Source organism: Buteo buteo, chromosome 4 (assembly GCF_964188355.1).
Source record: "Buteo buteo chromosome 4, bButBut1.hap1.1, whole genome shotgun sequence".
Lineage (NCBI taxonomy): Eukaryota > Metazoa > Chordata > Aves > Accipitriformes > Accipitridae > Buteo > Buteo buteo.
Window position 1 is genome coordinate 16,931,845 of NC_134174.1, and position 19,184 is coordinate 16,951,028.

A 19,184-nucleotide genomic window follows, 5' to 3' on the forward strand; every position below is an offset into this window, starting at 1 on the left:
GAAAATGGGGAGAATTGTCTTTGCGCAGATGTAGCATAAAGCTCATAACTAGAGAAAAAAGTTTCCTAAGAGTAAAAGTAATTAATCTCTGAAACAGCTTGTCAAAGGATATGGCAAATTCATCACTACTGGATGACTTTACATAGAGTGTATTTTCAGAAGATGTGCTCCATTTCAGCTACAAAATATTAAACTCTACAGGATTCACTTACATAATGTGGAAACTAATTCCCTCCTCAGTGGAAGTTCCCAGATAAAGTTTTGTGGCCTCATGCCAGGCAAACAGCCGGATCAGGCCATTGTAATGGTACCCCCTCCTCCACCTCCTCCAAAATTTAAGCAGTGTATATTTTATTAGCAGTAAAGAAGGGTGGAGGGAAATTACTAGTATTTATCTTAAAGGCAGACTTAGAGCTCCTCTCAGACAACAGATGGCTCCAAAATCCCAAATATATTTTCTTCTTAATTCTTAAGAAAAGTGCAAGCACTTAATTTCTTTGGGGTTTTAAGCTAACTATCATTCTTCCCTGTTTCAGAAAAGAAAGCAGAAAATTCCATCTTAGTAATAATTAATTGAACAAAACTCACTGTTATTGAAGCAAATGTGCACTGGTACATTTTTAGCAAGGATACATACAACTCTACTATAGCCAGCAAATACATTCCTTTTCCTTTGACATGCTCCTGGTTCTTTTCCTGGGGTACTGGACCGGGACGGGGAAGGTTATTCCACAAGGTTTCTTGAGCAAGTTAACACATTGTATTGGGCTGAAACTTTTCAAATATAGCTAGCAGGGTGGCTGCCAGGAAAATCAACTCAAACATGGGTCATTCTGGCCTAAATCTCGGCTGTGAGGCTTCCCCAGCTCACATGAGTGCCCTGCCCAAACAGGCTGTGCTCTAGAAAGTAGATCACACTAGGAGGTAGTGTTGACAACATGTCTGGCAGATGAATTCCCACCTTCATAACTATCTCAATGGACTACTAACATAAAATAATCCTCTCGGTAATGAAAAGTATATAGTGCTATAGCGGCACAGGAGCACACAGAGCAGCGAGTAACGAATCCTATATGCAACAAACATTAGGTATAAAACACCCACGCTGCTTTTTGCCAGGACTATAGTTACGATGTACTTACTCCCACCCACTAACAATGTTGTGGCATTTGCTCAGCACTGACCCAGAGGGTGAAGCGCTGTCTCTGAAATCGGCAATATTCCTGACTGTGTCTCCTTTGTTCTTTTGAAGCTTGTCATTTAAATTTCAATTCAGCCAGGCAATGCTTTGTCTGCAATTTGATGGGAACGCAGGAAAATGCAGCATGATTTATGTGTGTTAAACTTGCAGGTCTGAAGCGGTGCCCTAAAATTAGAGACGCTTGTCAGCGATAATCACCATATGCATTCCTTTTGCACTGTATATTCACAAGATTACTCCTATGTCAATACTTTTAGGAGGGCTGATACTAAAATGCGGAACTCTAACCTTGTTAGAGAAGATCTGAAGGTAGCTATGGACCCAAACTTTTGCAATTACATCTTTGAAAAGGCGTACACTGCTACTATTAATTTGAGTTCATACCAATTTGAATCAAGGGCATGGGATATTAATTTACATCTACTTAAAACCAGGATATAAACCATATGGGAAGACATTGTTTTAAAAGTGTTTCTTTTTTAAGATGCAACAATTGTTGCTTTATGAAAACACTACACTATCTGGGCAACTAACAATCTGAAATTGAAAGCAACCTCTTCCCTATTCCTGACACAAAGTTGCAATTCAAGTAAACTCACAACATTTCTTGAACACAGTAAGAACAGTTTTTATTTACAGATCTACAGCCAAGTACCAAAACATCTTTCTACAAACCAATTAGCTCCCAAGTTTCAGCAAGAACATTCTCACGGTGATCAGGCCAGCTCTAGCAACAAGCAGCTTCTCCCCCCAGCGGAGCAGACATTTCTGCTCACATATGGCAAACAACTCTCCCGTACCACCACACACTTCAGCAAGCCATGGCATACTGCTAAATACAGCAGTGCCCCCAAACCCCCAGAAGCACCCCATTCATTTCTGCTCCTGGTAACGTTGCACACTCCCAGCTATGGCAGCGCTGCAATGGCAATTATCCGTACAAATCTTTTTCCTCTTGCTTCCTGCTCCTCATATCCCAAACATCCCTGGAGCTGAAGGAACAGCATGAGGCCCTGAGCACATTCCGAGATTAAGCACAAAAACTCACAAATTAAGGGCATATTAGCTACACATTGCTAGCTAGGTTAGCATTTCTGTCTCATGGAGAGATTATTTTTGTTTGCAAAATGATGGTTGTTAGTAAACCCAATTATCTGCATTCATCTAAAGCCTACTTTCAAGAAGTATGTTTTTCTTAACATGAAGGCATGAAGATGCCTCAGTTGACATACAAATGTCACTGAATTGAAAATAAAAAGCATATCCTATCTAACAAGAGATAAGCAAGGAAAGCAAAGCTTTTCATGGAAAAAAAAGCAGGACGGTGAATATAGACAAGGAACTAGAGATAATTGGAAGCAGTCATTTTCACGGACTCCGGCTTTACACTTTTTCAGTACACAAAAACTAGGTGATGCATTTGAAATGCAGTATGTCAACTACTATAGGGCTAACAGACATTTGAGCATTTATATTTCATATGTGCATCATCCAATTAAAAATAGTGAGAATTTCAGAAAATCACCATGTCTCAGTCTCAAAAGTATAATTACTTTGCTTTCTTCAATTTGTCCTCAATTTTTTTCTCTATAGACAGCAATGAATACAATGAATATATGAAAAAAATAAGAATTCTGTGAAATTTAATAATAAAACAGCAGAAGGAAATTTGCTAACTTTCTAAGCAAAAAAACAATGACATCACTTCAACAGTAAGCTTTCCAGTTTCATTTTGTTCTCTCAGACCAGACATGAAAATTCCACAAATACCAAAAATAGCAAAATAAGACATTTTAAAGACAAGCAAAACTTGCTCTTCTTCTAGAACTTAACATACAATATATATTTAAAATTACATACAAGGATATTCTAGCTAAATCTGTTACTAAAACAAGCAATCAGCCATGACAGAACTTGAATTTTTCTAATTCTCAGAAATAGTCTTGCTAAAAACCCTGATGCTATGACTTCAAGCAGCATTGCATTAAGCAGTTGGTCACCTCAACAAGATGGCACAAGACTGCCACCTTGTGAAGAGGGGAAAAAAAAAAAAAAAAAAAAGCAGACCTGCATTAACAGGACAAAACCCAACTCTCTCTCCCCAGAGACTATAGAATACTTTTTCCTACAGTTTTTTTAACAGAAGCAATGCATCTGATTTATCTACTCACAAGAAAAGCAACAGATTAAAAAATATTTCAGCATGCACATATTGCTCATAGAGTAAAATTCTTGCTAATTTTGAACATGAGCATGTGTTGTCAAAGAACTTAAAAGGAATGAAATACAGAATGCTCATGAATAACAGAAAATACAGTTCACAGCATAGAGGATTATCAAACAAACTTCCTATCTTCCCAAACGACCACCTGTTTTTAACTAAAAGAAAAAACCAATGTGTTCAATTATTTGTCTTTTCTTTTTTCCACCTCAAAACAATTCAGCCATGCTGTGGCTGTTCAGCTCTCTATTTTTATTATTCTGACAGTTACTGAAAAATCATCATCTCTTTCTGAGAAAAACTGAAGCTGAGCCTTTATTTTTAAACAGTGATTACAAAAAAATGTTAACTGCGCTACTTTTGTTTTCATCTTGGACATTTCAACAAATTAGTGTGATTTTTTTCTAAATGGATAGCTAATTAATAAGATTTACAATAAATTATCATTTTAATGCTGTTCTAAGTAATTTCATTGCCAAATGACACCTGCTGAGGAATTAACCTAAAGTAAGCAATTATGGTTCTACTGAAACTAGAAGACCTTGGCAACATAAACCAAGATAAACACAGTCCTTTCTGCATGTCTTTAAGACAAATAGCTAATAAATTATGAACAACTACAAGGGAAATATTCCAGGAGTAAAATACTAAAATTGATTTTCCAAAAGATACTTGCTCCAAGATTATAAAGTATGTTTAACATTCTTTTATCTAAACAGTTCTACTGCTACTGACATCTGTCAAATTTCTAAGAGATGTTGATGGAATTTGGGGACCTTTCTTTATGACTAATTAGTCATTAATGATATAATTACAACCATCTTGATTTCTGAGACTGAATCAGGCTAACATTGAATATTACCTGCAAACTCCCTGTGATTCATTAGCAAAAGTGAAAACGTAGCTTTACTCTAAAAATAAATTCTTTCATGTTTTAGTAATTCATAGACTTCCCTCTTTAAACTTACATCAACTCAGACTGCATTTAAATTAGCAACATACATTGAGAATAATTGTACTCAAATTAAAATACATAAGTACACTGATAAATCCCCGTAAAATATTATGCCATCTTATAATATTGGTTAAAAACCTCGAACAGTTCACACACATCTCTCTACATGTAATTTTTCTACTGTCTTGTGATGAGGAGCTCATTAGAAGGTATAGTGCTCTACATTTTGGGGTCTTTCTGCGTTCACTTTTCTTTACAAAAGAAATGCATTAAAATTATATATATTTAAACTCAGTTCTTTTCACCTGAAATCTGGCTGCTGTCTCTGTTAGGTAGGAAGCAAAACCACTGTTTCTTAACAGCATTGATAATCGAAGGCATTCAGATACCAGTATCCACAGAGATGCTGGACAAAACAAAACACCTGTGGACTATGGAAGCACAGAAATTTTTGCATCTTGTCAAGTGAATGAACACCTACTCCCCTACATAAAGCCAGAAAAAAACCCCGACCTAGAAGACAACTCAGAATTCCAGCCAGAGCCCCACCCCTTTCCATGTTACCATTTCCACTCACTCAGTACTAAAATCTGAGGACACAAATGAAGTTCTACTAAAACACGCATATGCTCTTTACCTTGTTTATGTTTTTACTGGTATGGTATACAAAAACAGAATTGGAAGTGGAAGGCATGCAAGACTTCCTCCCTCAAATCTGTCATACTAAAATCACAACACAAGACAACATCCTGGACTCTGCAAGAACCACGTGGGATTCTTGAAAAGCAACCCATTTGGGGTCTCTCTTGCCCCTTCAATGTATATATAAACAAACAGAGAGTGATATAACAAACATACTCATTGAAGAATGGCTTTAAGGTTTCCTTAGAAGAAATAGGGTTGCAAAAACATTGGACAGGAGAATCTGAGTTAACCACACTCTTCACAGTGTTAGTACAGGAAGGGTTCAGAGCCAGGACATTGATCTGCATACTGTAACAGAAAAAAAAACCAGTAAGGGTACCTATGTGAGTAATAACTCCACAGTACTGACCTTTTGAGAAACAATTCCATTTCAGAGTGACTGGAGTGGCAATAATATGATATGTTTGCATAGATTTGGCTGCAGTATTTTCATTACAGTATAAGAAAGAACTTAAAGCTGCTACACAGTATGTGAAGTTTTGGATCCCCCTGCTGCCAAACAATTTAGCTATATTTATAAAACTGCTTACTAGTTAACTTTAAGTGATCAAATATTTTTGAGTCTAATTAAAGTTATTTACTGACAGGAAACATTACAGCCTTCTTTTATTCTGATGATAATGTGCTAGGTGCTTTTTAAAAAAAAAATATATATATATACACACATATATTGTATTTTACCTTTGTAAAACAAAATACATACTCCCTAGTTCCATTAGATTTGTATATATATGAAAAACATTTAAAAGAACAATTCAGTAATGCCATTAGTATTTCTTAAGATTACACGTCAAAGATCTTAGAAATAACTCGGTTCAACTTGGGAGTGCACTCATATCCTACTTCAATACAAACCTGTGAACACAGAACCTCAGGACATAAAAGCCTGGTTATTTAAAAGGGTATTCATTAGACTGCATTCCACTGTGTAATACGTTTCAGTCTGACGTACATAAATTGCTCCCTTTCTAATAGGTCACATTATCAACAGCAATTTGTCTTTTGTTGTACAAAAACATTTATTCCCCCAAAGAAGGTACATGCACACAGCCTCCACTATATTTTCTAAATATCAGTTTGAAATAAGATTTTCAAAACGCTATAATGATTTAAGAGCCTACATTCTGTTTGCAAAACTAAAGTAAGCATTTATTGACAAAAAAAATCACAAAAGTCAGTGGGATGTAGGAGGTTTTGAAAACATTATACTTTAGCAGTGGTTCATACCTTGACCGCTAGCAAACCTAGATGGCAGTGGCCTGATCCAAGGAGTAAATATACACCCAGAGGTAACAAAAAGGTTAAACACTTAAATACTTTACATAGAAACCTCTGAAACACAAATTGTCATACCTTCAAGGGCATATTATATAATATTTTATTATAATGAAAAAATGACTGTAAACATCTCCCTTATTTCACATTAATTACAGAAAGGCGTTCTCAAATTTCCCTTCATATTGAATTTGTTAATGCCAGGAGTTCATAAATTCAATATACGGAGTATCTTCACATTACAACAAATCAGATCTCACATTCAGTTCCAAGAAATAAGCAAACAGCTTACTTCCCCAATTCCAACTGGGGAGAAAAGTCCTCACATAATGCAAAACATATTGCTTCATTCCAGAGTCCACAGTCCTGAAACAGAACTGGGTTTTCCTAAGGGTATGAAAGTATCAGGGAAAAAAAAAAAAAAAAAGAGAAAGTCACCACATAAACCTCTGGATTTCGTCACTATTTGGCCATTGGAATGTTCTGTTTAGAAAAAAATAAAAAGTTACTGCATTCACAACAATATAAAAAGCCAGCTCCAGAAGTTGTCTATATAGAGATGAAAATGGAATATTGAGCCTATAAATTAAGAATGGCAAAATGAAGTAACGAAATTCTAGCAATTTCTGAGGAACCGTGACTGCTAATAAACATACAAAATACATTAAGATCCAGAATATCGATTTTGATTTTAGTGTATCAGCAAAACTCCAGCCAGCAAATATATAGACTGGAACTAAGACATATTTTACAAGCTCGTGTCTTTGGAAGACTTTTCTCCAGACATAGAATGTGTAATGTCTGTTATCCGCTAGTAAATACTTATGAACATAGGTATATTTCCAGATCAGGAATAAAGAGACGATGGCGATTAAGCTGTACTGCACAGGGTGCTTTTGTAATGACAGAAGGAAATTCCTGATTTTAGCAGGGGTCAATAAATGAGGGAATGAGAAAAAGACAGTAAAGGACAGAAAATAGAACAGCTGAGGAAAGTGCAAACAGGCTTCGTGGCTACTTCTGTCACCGACAACTATTCCACCATTGATGAAGACAAAAACAAAGAACACAGTCACTAATATAATGTATGGCCAAGTTAAAGCAGTAAGTGTAACTAAGTTTTTAGGCGATATGAAATATTTAATAAGAAACTGCAATATTCTAATAAAATCTGAAAATGATCCTTTCTTGGAAGAAATCTTTTCATCTTTCTTTTTCTGTAACTCTGTCTTCCAGGCTTCATTTAGCTTCCCTGCAACAACATTTCCAGCACAAAAAACTGTCCACACAATATTTGTCTGACGAAACATGAAGCCACAAAATCCAAGAAGAGCTGAAGTTTTATGGTTACCATAAAGGCACATTAAATAGGCAAAAAGAGTAAAAAATACTGATCCTGGGTCCGTATAATAAAGGAATGTAAAAAAATAAAGGGTGGGAAACACTGCAAGAGTTAATGTAGACAAGATTCTCTGGAAAGCAGACACAGCCTAGAGAAGAAGCAGAAAAATGGGGTTAGCAATATCCAATAAAAATAAAATAATTAAAAAAAACAAATAAAGAGTATCATTCTTGAGAATTCCATTAACACAATATAACATCTCTTACGCTCTTTGGTTCCATTACTGCACAAGCACACATGCTGTATTTTTGTTAACCTCCTGCTCAGAGTGTCAGACTATACAATGTTAAAAGACAAATGAAAGCACGGAACATTATTGCAGATGACTTAAAAATACAGCAACAAAAATACACCAACTTCTTTCATATGTCAGGTGTTCACACATTTGTGGCATTAAAATAATTGTGGGAGTATAAGTGCTCCCATATCTAGGATAAAAGAGCTGCACTAATGGACAAAAGAAAAAAAAATCAAATGTTTTATGCCCCTGCAATCTCATCATCAAATTCTGTTTATTTGTGAGACAGCAGAACACATCATTCTAAGCTTTTAGTATTGCCTCTTTCAAAGCCAATCCACAGAGCTGCCAGTTCCAAGTTTCTGATCTTTGGTGCAGCTTTTATTGTTTATCTTCATTACAATTCATGAGTTAGAAAAGAAACATTAAAGACGGTAGGAGACCATGCAGTTAAAAACTCCTCCCAATTATCCCACTCACTACATGATGCAATGCAATTCACGACATGAAAAAATGTTGCATGAATGATGTTTCTGAATGATGTAGCATGGGGTGAAACAGCCAGTCACCACCTTACAGAAAAGGGGAATAGAGAAAATGCTGAGTCGAAAGAAGTGCCCACAATACAACTGTATTTTCTAATGCTTAGAATACTGTCATGAAACCTTTTGTTTTCTTACATTTATATTTCCACCGGCAAGCATAAAACTAAGTGTTCTAAAAGTGGAAACAACTTATTGAATTTGACCCAGTTCTGTAGAGTCTTATCATGTGCTTAAACATAAGAGTCTCCTGTAAGAAAACACATCAGAAGAAATTTTCTTTATAGTAAAGGAATCCTTCAGTTACCTGGGAACGGGAAACAATGTCCTTATGGTTAAAAGGGAAACTAAAGAACTTCCCTAAGGTGAACCGCTTCAAAAATAGAATATTCTTGTATCCAAGTCGAACTGTTAAGGTCTGGATGGGTGGGCAGCTAGACAGGTAAAAACTGACTGGATGGTTAACTGGTCACACTCCATCCAAAGGTGAGTGTAACAACCAGAATATCACAGGGATCTATACTGGGACTGGTCCTGTTTAACATCATTATCGATGACTTGAAGGCAGCGAGAGTACACTCTCATCAAGTTTGTAGATGACGCTAAACGGGGGGGACCAGGCAATATGCTACAGAGCAGAGTTGCCATCCAGAGTGACCTAGACAGGATGGAGGAATGGTGCAACAGAAATATTATGAAATTCAGTAAGGACAAATGCAAATGCCTGCACCTGGAAAGGAAGAAATCCCCAAAATGATACAGGCTCGGAACAGAGTAGCTGAGGAGCTGGTGCTCTGCGGAAAGGGACCTGGGGGTCTTGGCAGACAGTGAGGTGAACATGAGCCAGCAGCATGCCCTGGCACTACGGAACAGCAACAGTCTCCTGGGCTGCGTTAGCAAGAACATAGCAGCAGATCAAGAGAAATGATGATCCCTTTTTACCCTACTTGTTACGCTGTGCCTAGAATACCACATCCAGTTTTGTGCCCTGTGATACAAAAAAAGGCATTAATAAGCAGGACCAATGGCAGAGGGCCACCAAGACAGTTGAAGGCTGAAGCACCTGCCCCCAGAGAAGAGGCTGAGGGAGCTGGCCTTGTTCAGCCTGGAAAATTGATGGCTTAGGAGGACCAAACAGCAGCCTACCAATATATGTGGGGATGTCAACAGGTAAAGGGAGCTAGGCTCCTCGCAGTGGTACACGGTGGGAGAAAAAGAGACAACAGTCATAAGTGGTACACGGTGGGAGGACAAGAAACAACAGTCATAAACTGAAATGAGAGGTTCAGACTGGATGTAAGAAAAACCTTCTTCGCTGTAAGGCCAGTCAGGCATGGAGCAGGTTGCCCAGAGAGGTTGTGCAGTCACTCTCCATCCTTGGAGAGCCTTCTAGGCCCCAACCCTGAGCAATGTGGTCTGATCTCAGGGCTGGCTTGCTTTGAGCTGGAGTGTGGACCTCCCAAGGTCCCTTCCAACCTGAATCATTCTCCAATTCCTTCCAACTTGAATTATTTTCTGGTTCTAAATATTGACATCAAACCTGGTATCTTTCTAAAGATTTTTACTTTAAATGCAGCTCACAGGGCTTCACTCAGGATTCACTGGTTGAAGTTATGTGGAGAGTCTTAAGCAATTCTAGCTAGATGAGCATTCAGACCTTTGGATAGTAAGTCTATACATGTACTAACTTTATTTCAATGGGACTGCTTACAGTTATGCACAAGAGTAAATTTTTAGAGGATTGCACCCTGAGAGAGAAAAAAGATATATTTTTTTTTTTAAGAGAAAAGGAATGCGCCTCCTTGGCCAAACTGGTAGTGGCACTTGCAGTTATATAAAACTGAGGACAGCTCACCTATGTAGTGAAGCCAACATACAGAGCCATCAAACTTGCTTGTATGACTGCATAAAATTATCCTACTTTGACCATACCTTATTCTTCAGATGGATCTTGAGCAGAAGTAAATACAGTAAATAGAAGTTCCCAGCGCTGAAAAGGAGGTTAATAAACCTGAGCATTCCCACCGAGCACACCACGCTTCCCGTCCACCTGAAGAGCCATGCCGCGGGCTTCACTACTCCCACCGAGACCAGGTACAAGCCCGGCAGCGTGGTGATCATGGGGTCCCACTGGAAAGTGGAGAGGGACAGAGGGTTACAGACCAGACACAGGCAACATGTCAGCACCGGCCATTCCCACCCACACCCCGTTTCGTTGGCCTGGACGTTTAGGGAGTTTCAGGCGTTATTACGGAAATTTCTGAGCGCTCTGTACCCTGGCCGGCGCGCTACCGCACCCCCGCGTAACGCGAGCAGGCACCAGCGTCTTGGACAACACCGACCACAAATTTCAAGGCGCCCACGGTGTGCTCATAGAAATCATCTACGATCATCACCACAGAAATCACCTATCATCTGACTGGACAACGCGAGCCGGACGGCTCCCGCGCAGCACCTGGAGGAAGCGGCCGTGGCAGTAGGCCTGCGCCTGGGGGACGTGGAAGGCCTCGTCCATGTAGGGCCCGCGCTGGCGGCGGTTGATGGCCGCGAAGAGCAGGCACGACAGCAGGAAGGCGCCGCTCATGGCGGCGGAGAAGCCGTAGGCCTCGGACCGCTCCATGCCGCCGCCGCCGCCGCGGTGGCCGGGAAGGGGCCGCCCTTCCGGGAAGGGCTGGGCGCGCGGAGGAGGGGCCTGGCGGCGCGGGCGCCTCCCGGGCGGCGGGGAGGGCGCGGGGGTACGGCGGCGGCCGGGCCGGGCCGAGCCGGGCCGGGAGGGCGGCAGGAGCCGGGCGCGGGCGGCGGCGGCTGCCGTCGGCGGGAAGGGGTGAGGAGAGCGGCGGGCCGGGCGGGCGGGAGGCGCGGCCTGCCTCCGGCCGTGGGGTTTCCCCTCGAGGGAGGGCCGAAAGCCGTCCATGAGTGGCTGCGTGTGACTAAAATTGCGCGAGAGACGAGGCGAGAGCGGGCGCGTCTCTGTGCGGTCGTTACTCTGTAGGGCCGGTGCTCCCGGGGCCGGTCTGCGCCATCGGTGAGAGATGGGTTTAACGCATCAGCTGGAGCTGTTCCCCGGCTGCAGCGTGACTCTCCTCCTCTTCAACCACGTGAAAAATGCCGCCGCTCTGAGGAAAAAAGCCATGGAAGGATCCATTGAAGGAGCGTTAATAAACCCTGCAATGGTGAGTGAACGCTTCTGTCGGCCTGCTGGTACTGCGCTGACAGCTGTGAAGGCAGTGTGGGAATCCTTCTCTGTGGGAACTCTGTGAAGAGCGACCTGTGCTTGTGATCGCTGTCACGCGAGTTACACGTACCTCACACTCTCCCTCCTTTGATTGCATTACAGTGTCGTACAGCGTAAGGGCTCATCTCTGTAAAAGAAGGAGCCAGGATTGGCCAAGACAAGTGTCGCCTTGATTCACTTCACATCCTACGTGGTGGAGCTATTTAAATCGACTTCCATCTGTAAAATGTAGCAGTAACTGCTTAACGCTGACAAAAATCTACTATTTGGAGCCTTTGTTCTCATTTAAACCCATAACTAGTTTCCGAATCTAGTCTTTTTTGTTAGCATTGGCAAAGCAGTAGTTACAGACGGGGGGGGGGGGGGGGGAAGAATCTAATCTGACAATTTACTGACAGAAAATTTATTATTGTGATTCTTTTTTCAAAAGATTTCAGTAATCTGACTGAGGGAGTGTAATCTTTATTTTTATGTCAGGTATTACCCCACACAGGAAATAACCACATTGACTTTGGAAGAGCAAGACCTGCTAAAATAACTAGCAGAATACTGTTTTGCTCACTTCTACAATTGCAGACTTCGGCTATCAAAAATAAGTGGTCAGGATTTTTTCAGAGTTCAAAACAGTATGTTAAATTTCTGTTGTAACTTGTCCTGTTGTGTTTTACAGATTGTAGATCCTTTTCAAATTCTTGTGGCGGCCAACAAAGCAGTTCATCTACACAAGATAGGTAAAATGAAGACCAGAACTCTCTATGCAGAAATTATTTTCAGCCTTTCACCAAACAACAATGTAAGATGTACTGAACAAATGTCTTTTTTGCCAGAGAAGCTTGCCAAGATCCATGCAGCCAAACTAAATACATGTATTCTCTTAATTGTTTATCTGGCTACTAATAGAAGTTACTGTTATTTTTAATAACACTAATATGCTGTTATCTTCTGTAGCTTGTCAGAATTCCATTAATGTAAAATGTGTCAATTTATACTCTTGGTTTATTTGACCCAGTAATTGAAAAGGTTGCTTACATGTAGTGAGAAAGTGACTCATAATATTTTGATACTTCTCATCTTTTCTCAGATTTCAGATGCATTTAAAAAGTTTGGCATTTCAGACAGTGACACAGCAGTACTCGTTGTTCTGGTTGTGGACAGAGAAAAAACTGTAAATCTGGAAGATATAGCATCTCAGGTAGAAGGCCAACAGGTTTCTCTAGATGAACTCCCCCAACTAACAGACACTGCCAAAGTTAAGAAGGTATGTAGCCAAAAGAGATGACTGGCATAGAGAAAAGGGATAGTTTATTTAGTTATCTGATTAAATATCAATGGACATAATTAACTTAGGGTCTGTTTTTCTTTAGCACAACTGGAACCTTGTTTTAAGTGAACCATGATGATTTCTTTCTTAGAATTGAAAAAGTTCTAGTTGTCACACCCTGACATCACAAATTTTAAGTGTTCAAAATTCTTAACGTTGTCAGGAAGTTGGAACATAAAAATAAATTCCAGATTGCTGCCTACTATTCAGGCACTTTTGCTTCCTGTTTTCTCAGGCAAATATCCATTTAATTAAAAATAAATTTTCAGTTCTGAACAGTTTCATAATCTTAAGCACATAAATAGTCCCAGCATGGGTGGTAAAATAAAAATGTGTTGATTAGCTGCTAGGAGCTGTGTTAAGGCATGTGTGCTCTTAACAGATTACCATATGCTAGATAGGTATCTTGAAGCATATGTTTTTCACTGGATAAAATTCAAACAACTTGAATCATCTTGATCATGTCCATCAAAGTAATGATGGGAGACATAAATAAAATTGGACAAATCATAGCGTATAACATAGAGCTAAAAGGGCTGCTCTCATTCAATTTCTTAGCTTTCTTTATGTCTTGCAGTTTCAGAATTTGCTTGGTTCCTCAGTCCCAATTTTGTCCTGCAGTCACAATGAGATAGGAATTTCCAATGTAAAAAGTATGGGAGAGGGGGAAATACTTTCTTGGTCCTTTCAGATATGTGATCATTTTTTCTCTTCCTTACATAGCTTGTTTGTTTTTCTTGTTCTTTTTTTCTGCAGATGTACAAAGTTACTCCACAGGAAGAAAAAATCGGCACCTTATTGGATAGTATTGTTTGCAGAATGTCAACAAAAGATGTTTTATGAAAATGTGGAAATAAATTTTTTTTTTAAGGAAAAAGAGGGCTTTTTAAGTTGTAAAAACACTCCATTGCAATTCATTCTGCATTTCGGAGAAAGTGCTGTAGTACTGAGTAGTTTGATAACACCTGAGCTTTAACCATAAATGAGTAAGCTTGGACAGGGGGGTAATCTGAGCTGTGTTCTAAGCACAGAGAGCAGTTCTGCTGTGCAAAGCAGAATTTGCCATTGGCATTTCTGTCCATTTCTTAACAAGAAAAAATCACTTTTGCTGGTACCTTAAGTTGATCGTAAACAGAAGGCTTGGAAATCTGTACTCTTCTGTTTCATCAAATGTTTTACTAGTCCCAGATAGGATTCAAACATTGTAAACCATTTTTATTAACCGTCCCCTGATTTGTTTTGTTTTGGCACCCCTGATGGATGATATCCTTTTAATGATACTGCTGCTGGAAAAGGTGTCTCTATGGCACAAAGTATTGCTGGTGGACTAGAAAAAGGAAAATTTCCATAAACTATCAGCAGCGTCTCCCTCTTTCTGCTAATGGGATAGAGTCGCTGCCTACCCTTTGGGAGCACGAAGGGGCAGGAAGGGCACCATGGCAGCCAGTGGTGGCAGCGGCATGGAGCATGGGCATCAGAGATGGAGATGGAGAACAATGAATAAGGTCAGTATGGCTATGGTAGTGGTAGCAACTGACAATCCAATGTCATCAGATGCAGCGTACTGCTGAGGTACTGGTGTGTTGCTGTGGTACTTCTCTGTTGGCATTAAAGGATAATGAGAGGTGCTATTACTTTATAATGCAGAATTATGCATGGTGATGCTGACTTTCTAGGGCCTAGTTCCAGGTGCAGAATTCACAGAGAAATTTGCACCATAGATTTATTCACTTGTCAGTACAACTTACATAGCATACTGAAAGGATCATTGAACTTGTTTTGTTGAACCAGTGTTAGGAACGGACATCAAAGGGAACTAAAAAGAATATTGATTTCCAATAGTCACCAAGTCCAACAGCCCTGCATGAGTATCATTTAATCTTATGCAGGCAACCTGTTTAAGAAAAATTACTGTCCTAATTAGGTAGAAATCCATACTGTTTGTTATTGTTATGCTGTATTGTTTTTCTGAGACGTGTATAAAACCATATAGCTGTTTGCATTTTGTTTTTTTTTCCCCTAATATTCTCTGAGGTATTACAATTCGTGTACTTACAAGATACTTGGAAGAGTATGCCCCAGATTCTTACAGATATTTGGGAAAACAAAATGTATTTTGGGGAAGAGGCAAGTCTGAGTTAGAGTTGAAGTGTTACCTACTACATTAAACAGACTAGTAAACTGATAGATAGACCTAGCATTGGCTGTGTTTCTGTATTTAATAAAGAAATCCCTAGCTGTTTTGCATTTTGATTTTGGTTAATTCTTCCCTCAATTAAAACACAGTAGTACAAATACCATCCTTTTCTTACCAACCAAATCAATGGCAAAATACTTACCAAGTACCAAGGGAATTACAACGTTTATCAAAAGAAATTTTTCAGGACAAATGGTTGTGCTGATATCTTGATTTAAGGATGGTTTTACAGAATCTGTCATCCTCTATAAAGGGAAATGGGAGGCACAAGTAAAAAATGGAGCTTAGAAGGGCTTGAGTCTTCTGAAATAAAATGTGTGTAACATCAGCTTGTGAGAATGACCATGGAAAAAACTTGTTTACCTTTTCTGACAGTCCAGTTGGCACATGGAGTATATCATCAGATTTGTGGGCTCAACTGCTGACGTTGGTTTTGGTAGCTTAAAATAACAGCAGGCAGATATGCTTAAACCACAGCCTTTTTAGAACGTGTGTAAAACATCAGTCTGGTCTGTTTAATATAGGAGGAATATTAATAAAAAGATCACTGCATAACAATTGATATGCAAGTTCCAAACTTGGGTTCCCACTTTTGAATTCTTGTCAGTCTGTTTCATTGGTGTAGAAACAGTAAATAGTTTGTTACTGTTCACATGAGTTAAATTATGAAATTGTGATTTATGGTGAGACCTGAATGAATTTTTTTCGTGGGTCTATTTACTGGAAATGATTTTGGGAGATGAAGCCTCCATAGTGTCACTTAGGCAGATGATTTGGGTCTGTTGGCAGTGAAGACTGTGCCATTGCCCTGCAAGACCACAGTTTTCCCCTAGTCCTAGTTCCATTATCCAAGTTAAATTATTTACAGAAACTGGTAATAAATGTAGATTTTGTTGACCCTGCAAAGTTACGCCTGTCTTTCTGAACACATTAGAAATTAATAAATTTGGCTCTATAATGTTACTGTTAAATGAACCACCACTGTTTTCCAGTAAAGCAAAAGTTTAAGGAAAAAAGACAGGTTTTTCAAAACATTTAGTGTTCTGCTGCTGTCTCCTCTGAACTTTCATACCTCGTCTCCTCTATCACAAGGTGAAAGAGAGGAATACCTTATTTGGATCTCCAGTGCTTCAGAGGCAGGATTATACCTGCAGGATTTACAAATTTAACAACAAAATCCAAAAGTATGATGTGTGGTCAGTTGTTCTAGCTTTTCTTTTAGGTGGGGTGGTGGTTGTTTTTTGGGTTTTTTTTTTGCCTGTGCTGTCTTTTTAACTTTGTGTCTATGACAAAAATTGAGAGAAACCAGCAGCCTATGCTTCTAAAAGGCAATGACTAAAACCTCATCTGCCACAGAACTCACTTTCCTGCTTGAATGCTTTGCAATACGTGAGTTTCTTGTGGGGCGGGGAGGGACGGACGATGACAGGAGACAGGACAAGCAAGAAACAGAAACAGACTGTACAAAGCCATCTTTTACAATGACTTTGTAATATGCAGTAAAGCCAGCAGGTTATTGCTGTGTGAGTTAAAGATGGTTCCCAAGCTTTCAGCCTAGGTAGAGGTAGTGACAGAGGTAGTTGTCCTCCAAGAGGACACCAGGATTTGCCAGCAGCCTTAACCTGCAGGCTGGTGCTTGTGTGCGGGATCAGATGTGTGCCTGTCCATAGTTGGGGGAGTGTGTATTTTGCCACCTGGCAAATCTCGCAGTGATGTGAGAGGGACAGTCGGAGGTTCCGCAGGGAAAGAGAGAAGCAGAAGGTAGGCTACCTCGCACCAGGAGGACTCCTCCTGAGTGCTCTGCAGCCACGTCTGCAGGCCACCATGATGAACATGGCAGCACAAGTGATGCAGATTCACTGATCTGGCAGCTGAATTTATGAGCTGCAGCCTGCACATCTCTGAACTGAGTGTTGGTATTAATAAAATGCATGTTTCTAAAAGCTATGTATGTTAGAACAAATAGCCAATCTGATTTACAAAGTCTTAAGCAAAGGAAAAATCCATTTCAGCTGTCGGTGACCAGTTCCAGTAGTGAACTCCCCTCACCATTAAGTGTGGCCCCCTCCCCAGCTCTGTTCACTGGCTTCCCCTCTTCTGTCACCCTGAGATGCCTTTATCTGTCTGATTTTACCTCCAAAGCCCTTCACAGTTCACATTGGTCTCCTATAGCCTAAGCTCACCCTCTTGCCTTGTGTTTTCAAAGCAGCAGCTTCAGGCACTCCTTCTGTGCTTACTTCAGCTAGGGGAACCTCCATCATTTTCAAAATAAATGATTATTCAGTACTGCTCTTTGACCCATTGTCAAAACTCCCTCTCTCCTACAAAAGCCTTGATGACATTAAGCTTCCAGTGCACTGAAGCCATCGCCTGTCACGCAACCCCAATCACCTGGGGTTTTTCGTACTGCTGTCAGAATGTCTAAATCTCTCTCTTCTTGTGTACTTCAGTGGTACATTTACAAGGGAAGGACCATCCTTTTGCTTTCACTTGTAATAGTTCATGCTATATGGTTTATGACTGGGGTCCCTATGTCCTATGAGACAATGTATTTAATGTGCTAATCTGTTTTTTTTATTATCATTCCTTTGTGTGCTGTTCTTCGGAGAGCATCATCAAAGCTTTGCTCCCATGATAAAGCATGATGAGGTGGTACCTTAACAAGGGTGTTTGCCCAAGTAGGGTAACGCTGGTGGAGTGCTGCATAGATAGAGAAACACTGATTCCAGCACCCACACCTGCCTGTTGAGAGCTGACACAGGTGTCTCTCTGGTGCTACACTGTGCTTTGTAAACACTCCTTGACGTTTAATGCTATGTAGGTCTTCTCAGAAACATTTCAGTTTGTGTACCCCTCCTGAAGATGGATGGATACCAAAATGGAGTACATGATACTTGTAAGAATTGTGTTCTCTACAGGTACTATGTAATTACAAACATGTATCTATCTGTTCCTAAGTATTCAAAATGTCTTGCAGCTCTTCTTTGTTTATTAGGATACTGTTTGTCAGTTTAGGCAATGCTGAAATTTGGGGGTTAAGCTGAGTTTAAGCTCCAAAGGCTTGGACTATTGTTCCCAACAGCCACTGCCCTTCAGAGCTGCCAGTCGACTAACCTGAGCTCATCAGGAGTAGGCATCCATACAATTAACAGAGTTTAACAGAGACTGCCAGCTGGCTGTATTTCCAGAAAGCTTGCAGGTTTTCTGAGTGGAGTTACTTCCCTGAAAAAGTGGGAGTATGGAATGCCCCCAATCAAGGATGGGCTGGTATATGTGGAGGTTGGTACTGCTATGAGGTATTAATGAATTATGGAAAAGCAAGCAGTGGTTGCAGATAAATTAAATATATTGGTACAAGATTGAAGACTGAGCCAGTTGGTTCTGCAACAAAGGATGCTTACAAATGCATTTTATTTCATGGTTTTATTCCTGAGTTTACAGAGGCATTACCATAAGTTAAAAATATGCAGATGCTAATCCCATATAAATTCTCTTCAGCAACAGAGATGAGAATTTGACTTGTTCAGAGGTCTTCCTTTGCCTGCAGGATAGCTGGTTTTATTGATAATATTTTTTCCTGTGTTGTTGCGACATGGCACATTATGCTTGCTTGTAGTGTATGTTTTACCATAGATTGGGACAGGTAATTTTAGCAGAGGTAGAGACTGGACAATGAAAGTTCAAAAATGGAAAGCTGGGGTGCATATACAAAACATCAACCAATAAAAACATAAGTTGAAGTCTTCTTGGTAGCATATTGTGCTTGAAGTAATTTTCATATACATGCAAAGGGTAATACAAACGTGTACAGTGCAAGCAGGTATATGTTATTCACAAAGTCATGTTCTGTACATTGCCTATTAAATTGCTTCACAGGTTCAGTTCCACAAGT

The 19,184-nt window shown here is 39.9% G+C and overlaps 2 protein-coding genes across 6 annotated transcripts in view; one reads left to right on the top strand and one right to left on the bottom strand.

The window, feature by feature from the left end:
* Positions 1-11,197, bottom strand: part of ALG10 (ALG10 alpha-1,2-glucosyltransferase) — a 34,509-nt gene extending 23,312 nt beyond the window's left edge. For 2 of the 4 annotated variants that reach the window (XM_075024892.1, XM_075024894.1), the window contains exons 1-2: positions 10,995-11,197; positions 10,472-10,669 (exon numbers count right to left, since the gene is read on the bottom strand). In XM_075024892.1, coding sequence (XP_074880993.1) covers positions 10,472-10,669; positions 10,995-11,159 — 363 coding nt within the window. In that variant the 5' untranslated portion in view covers positions 11,160-11,197. Of the gene's footprint in view, positions 1-1,075; positions 7,848-10,471; positions 10,670-10,994 lie in introns of those variants that run through there. The other 2 variants (XM_075024893.1, XM_075024891.1) reach the window with 2 other exon arrangements.
* Positions 11,198-11,261: 64 nt separating this feature from the next.
* Positions 11,262-15,093, top strand: TPRKB (TP53RK binding protein). 2 transcript variants are annotated; one of them, XM_075024896.1, is made up of 5 exons: positions 11,262-11,363; positions 11,532-11,712; positions 12,445-12,567; positions 12,856-13,032; positions 13,852-15,093. In XM_075024896.1, the coding sequence occupies exons 2-5, from the start codon at positions 11,572-11,574 to the stop codon at positions 13,936-13,938; spliced, it is 528 nt and encodes a 175-aa protein (XP_074880997.1). In that variant the 5' UTR covers positions 11,262-11,363; positions 11,532-11,571; the 3' UTR covers positions 13,939-15,093. The 2 variants fall into 2 exon arrangements, with proteins under 2 accessions (XP_074880997.1, XP_074880996.1); XM_075024895.1 differs by lacking the exon at positions 11,262-11,363 and having other exon boundaries at positions 11,370-11,712.
* Positions 15,094-19,184: the final 4,091 nt, after the last annotated feature.

Excerpts from the sequence above, each read along its gene's own strand:
- TPRKB (XM_075024896.1), top strand. The coding sequence starts at position 11,572 with ATGGGTTTAACGCATCAGCTGGAGCTGTTCCCCGGCTGCAGCGTGACT. Across the intron at positions 11,713-12,444 it reads CGTTAATAAACCCTGCAATG|ATTGTAGATCCTTTTCAAAT; the intron begins GTGAGTGAACGC and ends TGTGTTTTACAG. Across the intron at positions 13,033-13,851 it reads ACACTGCCAAAGTTAAGAAG|ATGTACAAAGTTACTCCACA; the intron begins GTATGTAGCCAA and ends TTTTTTCTGCAG.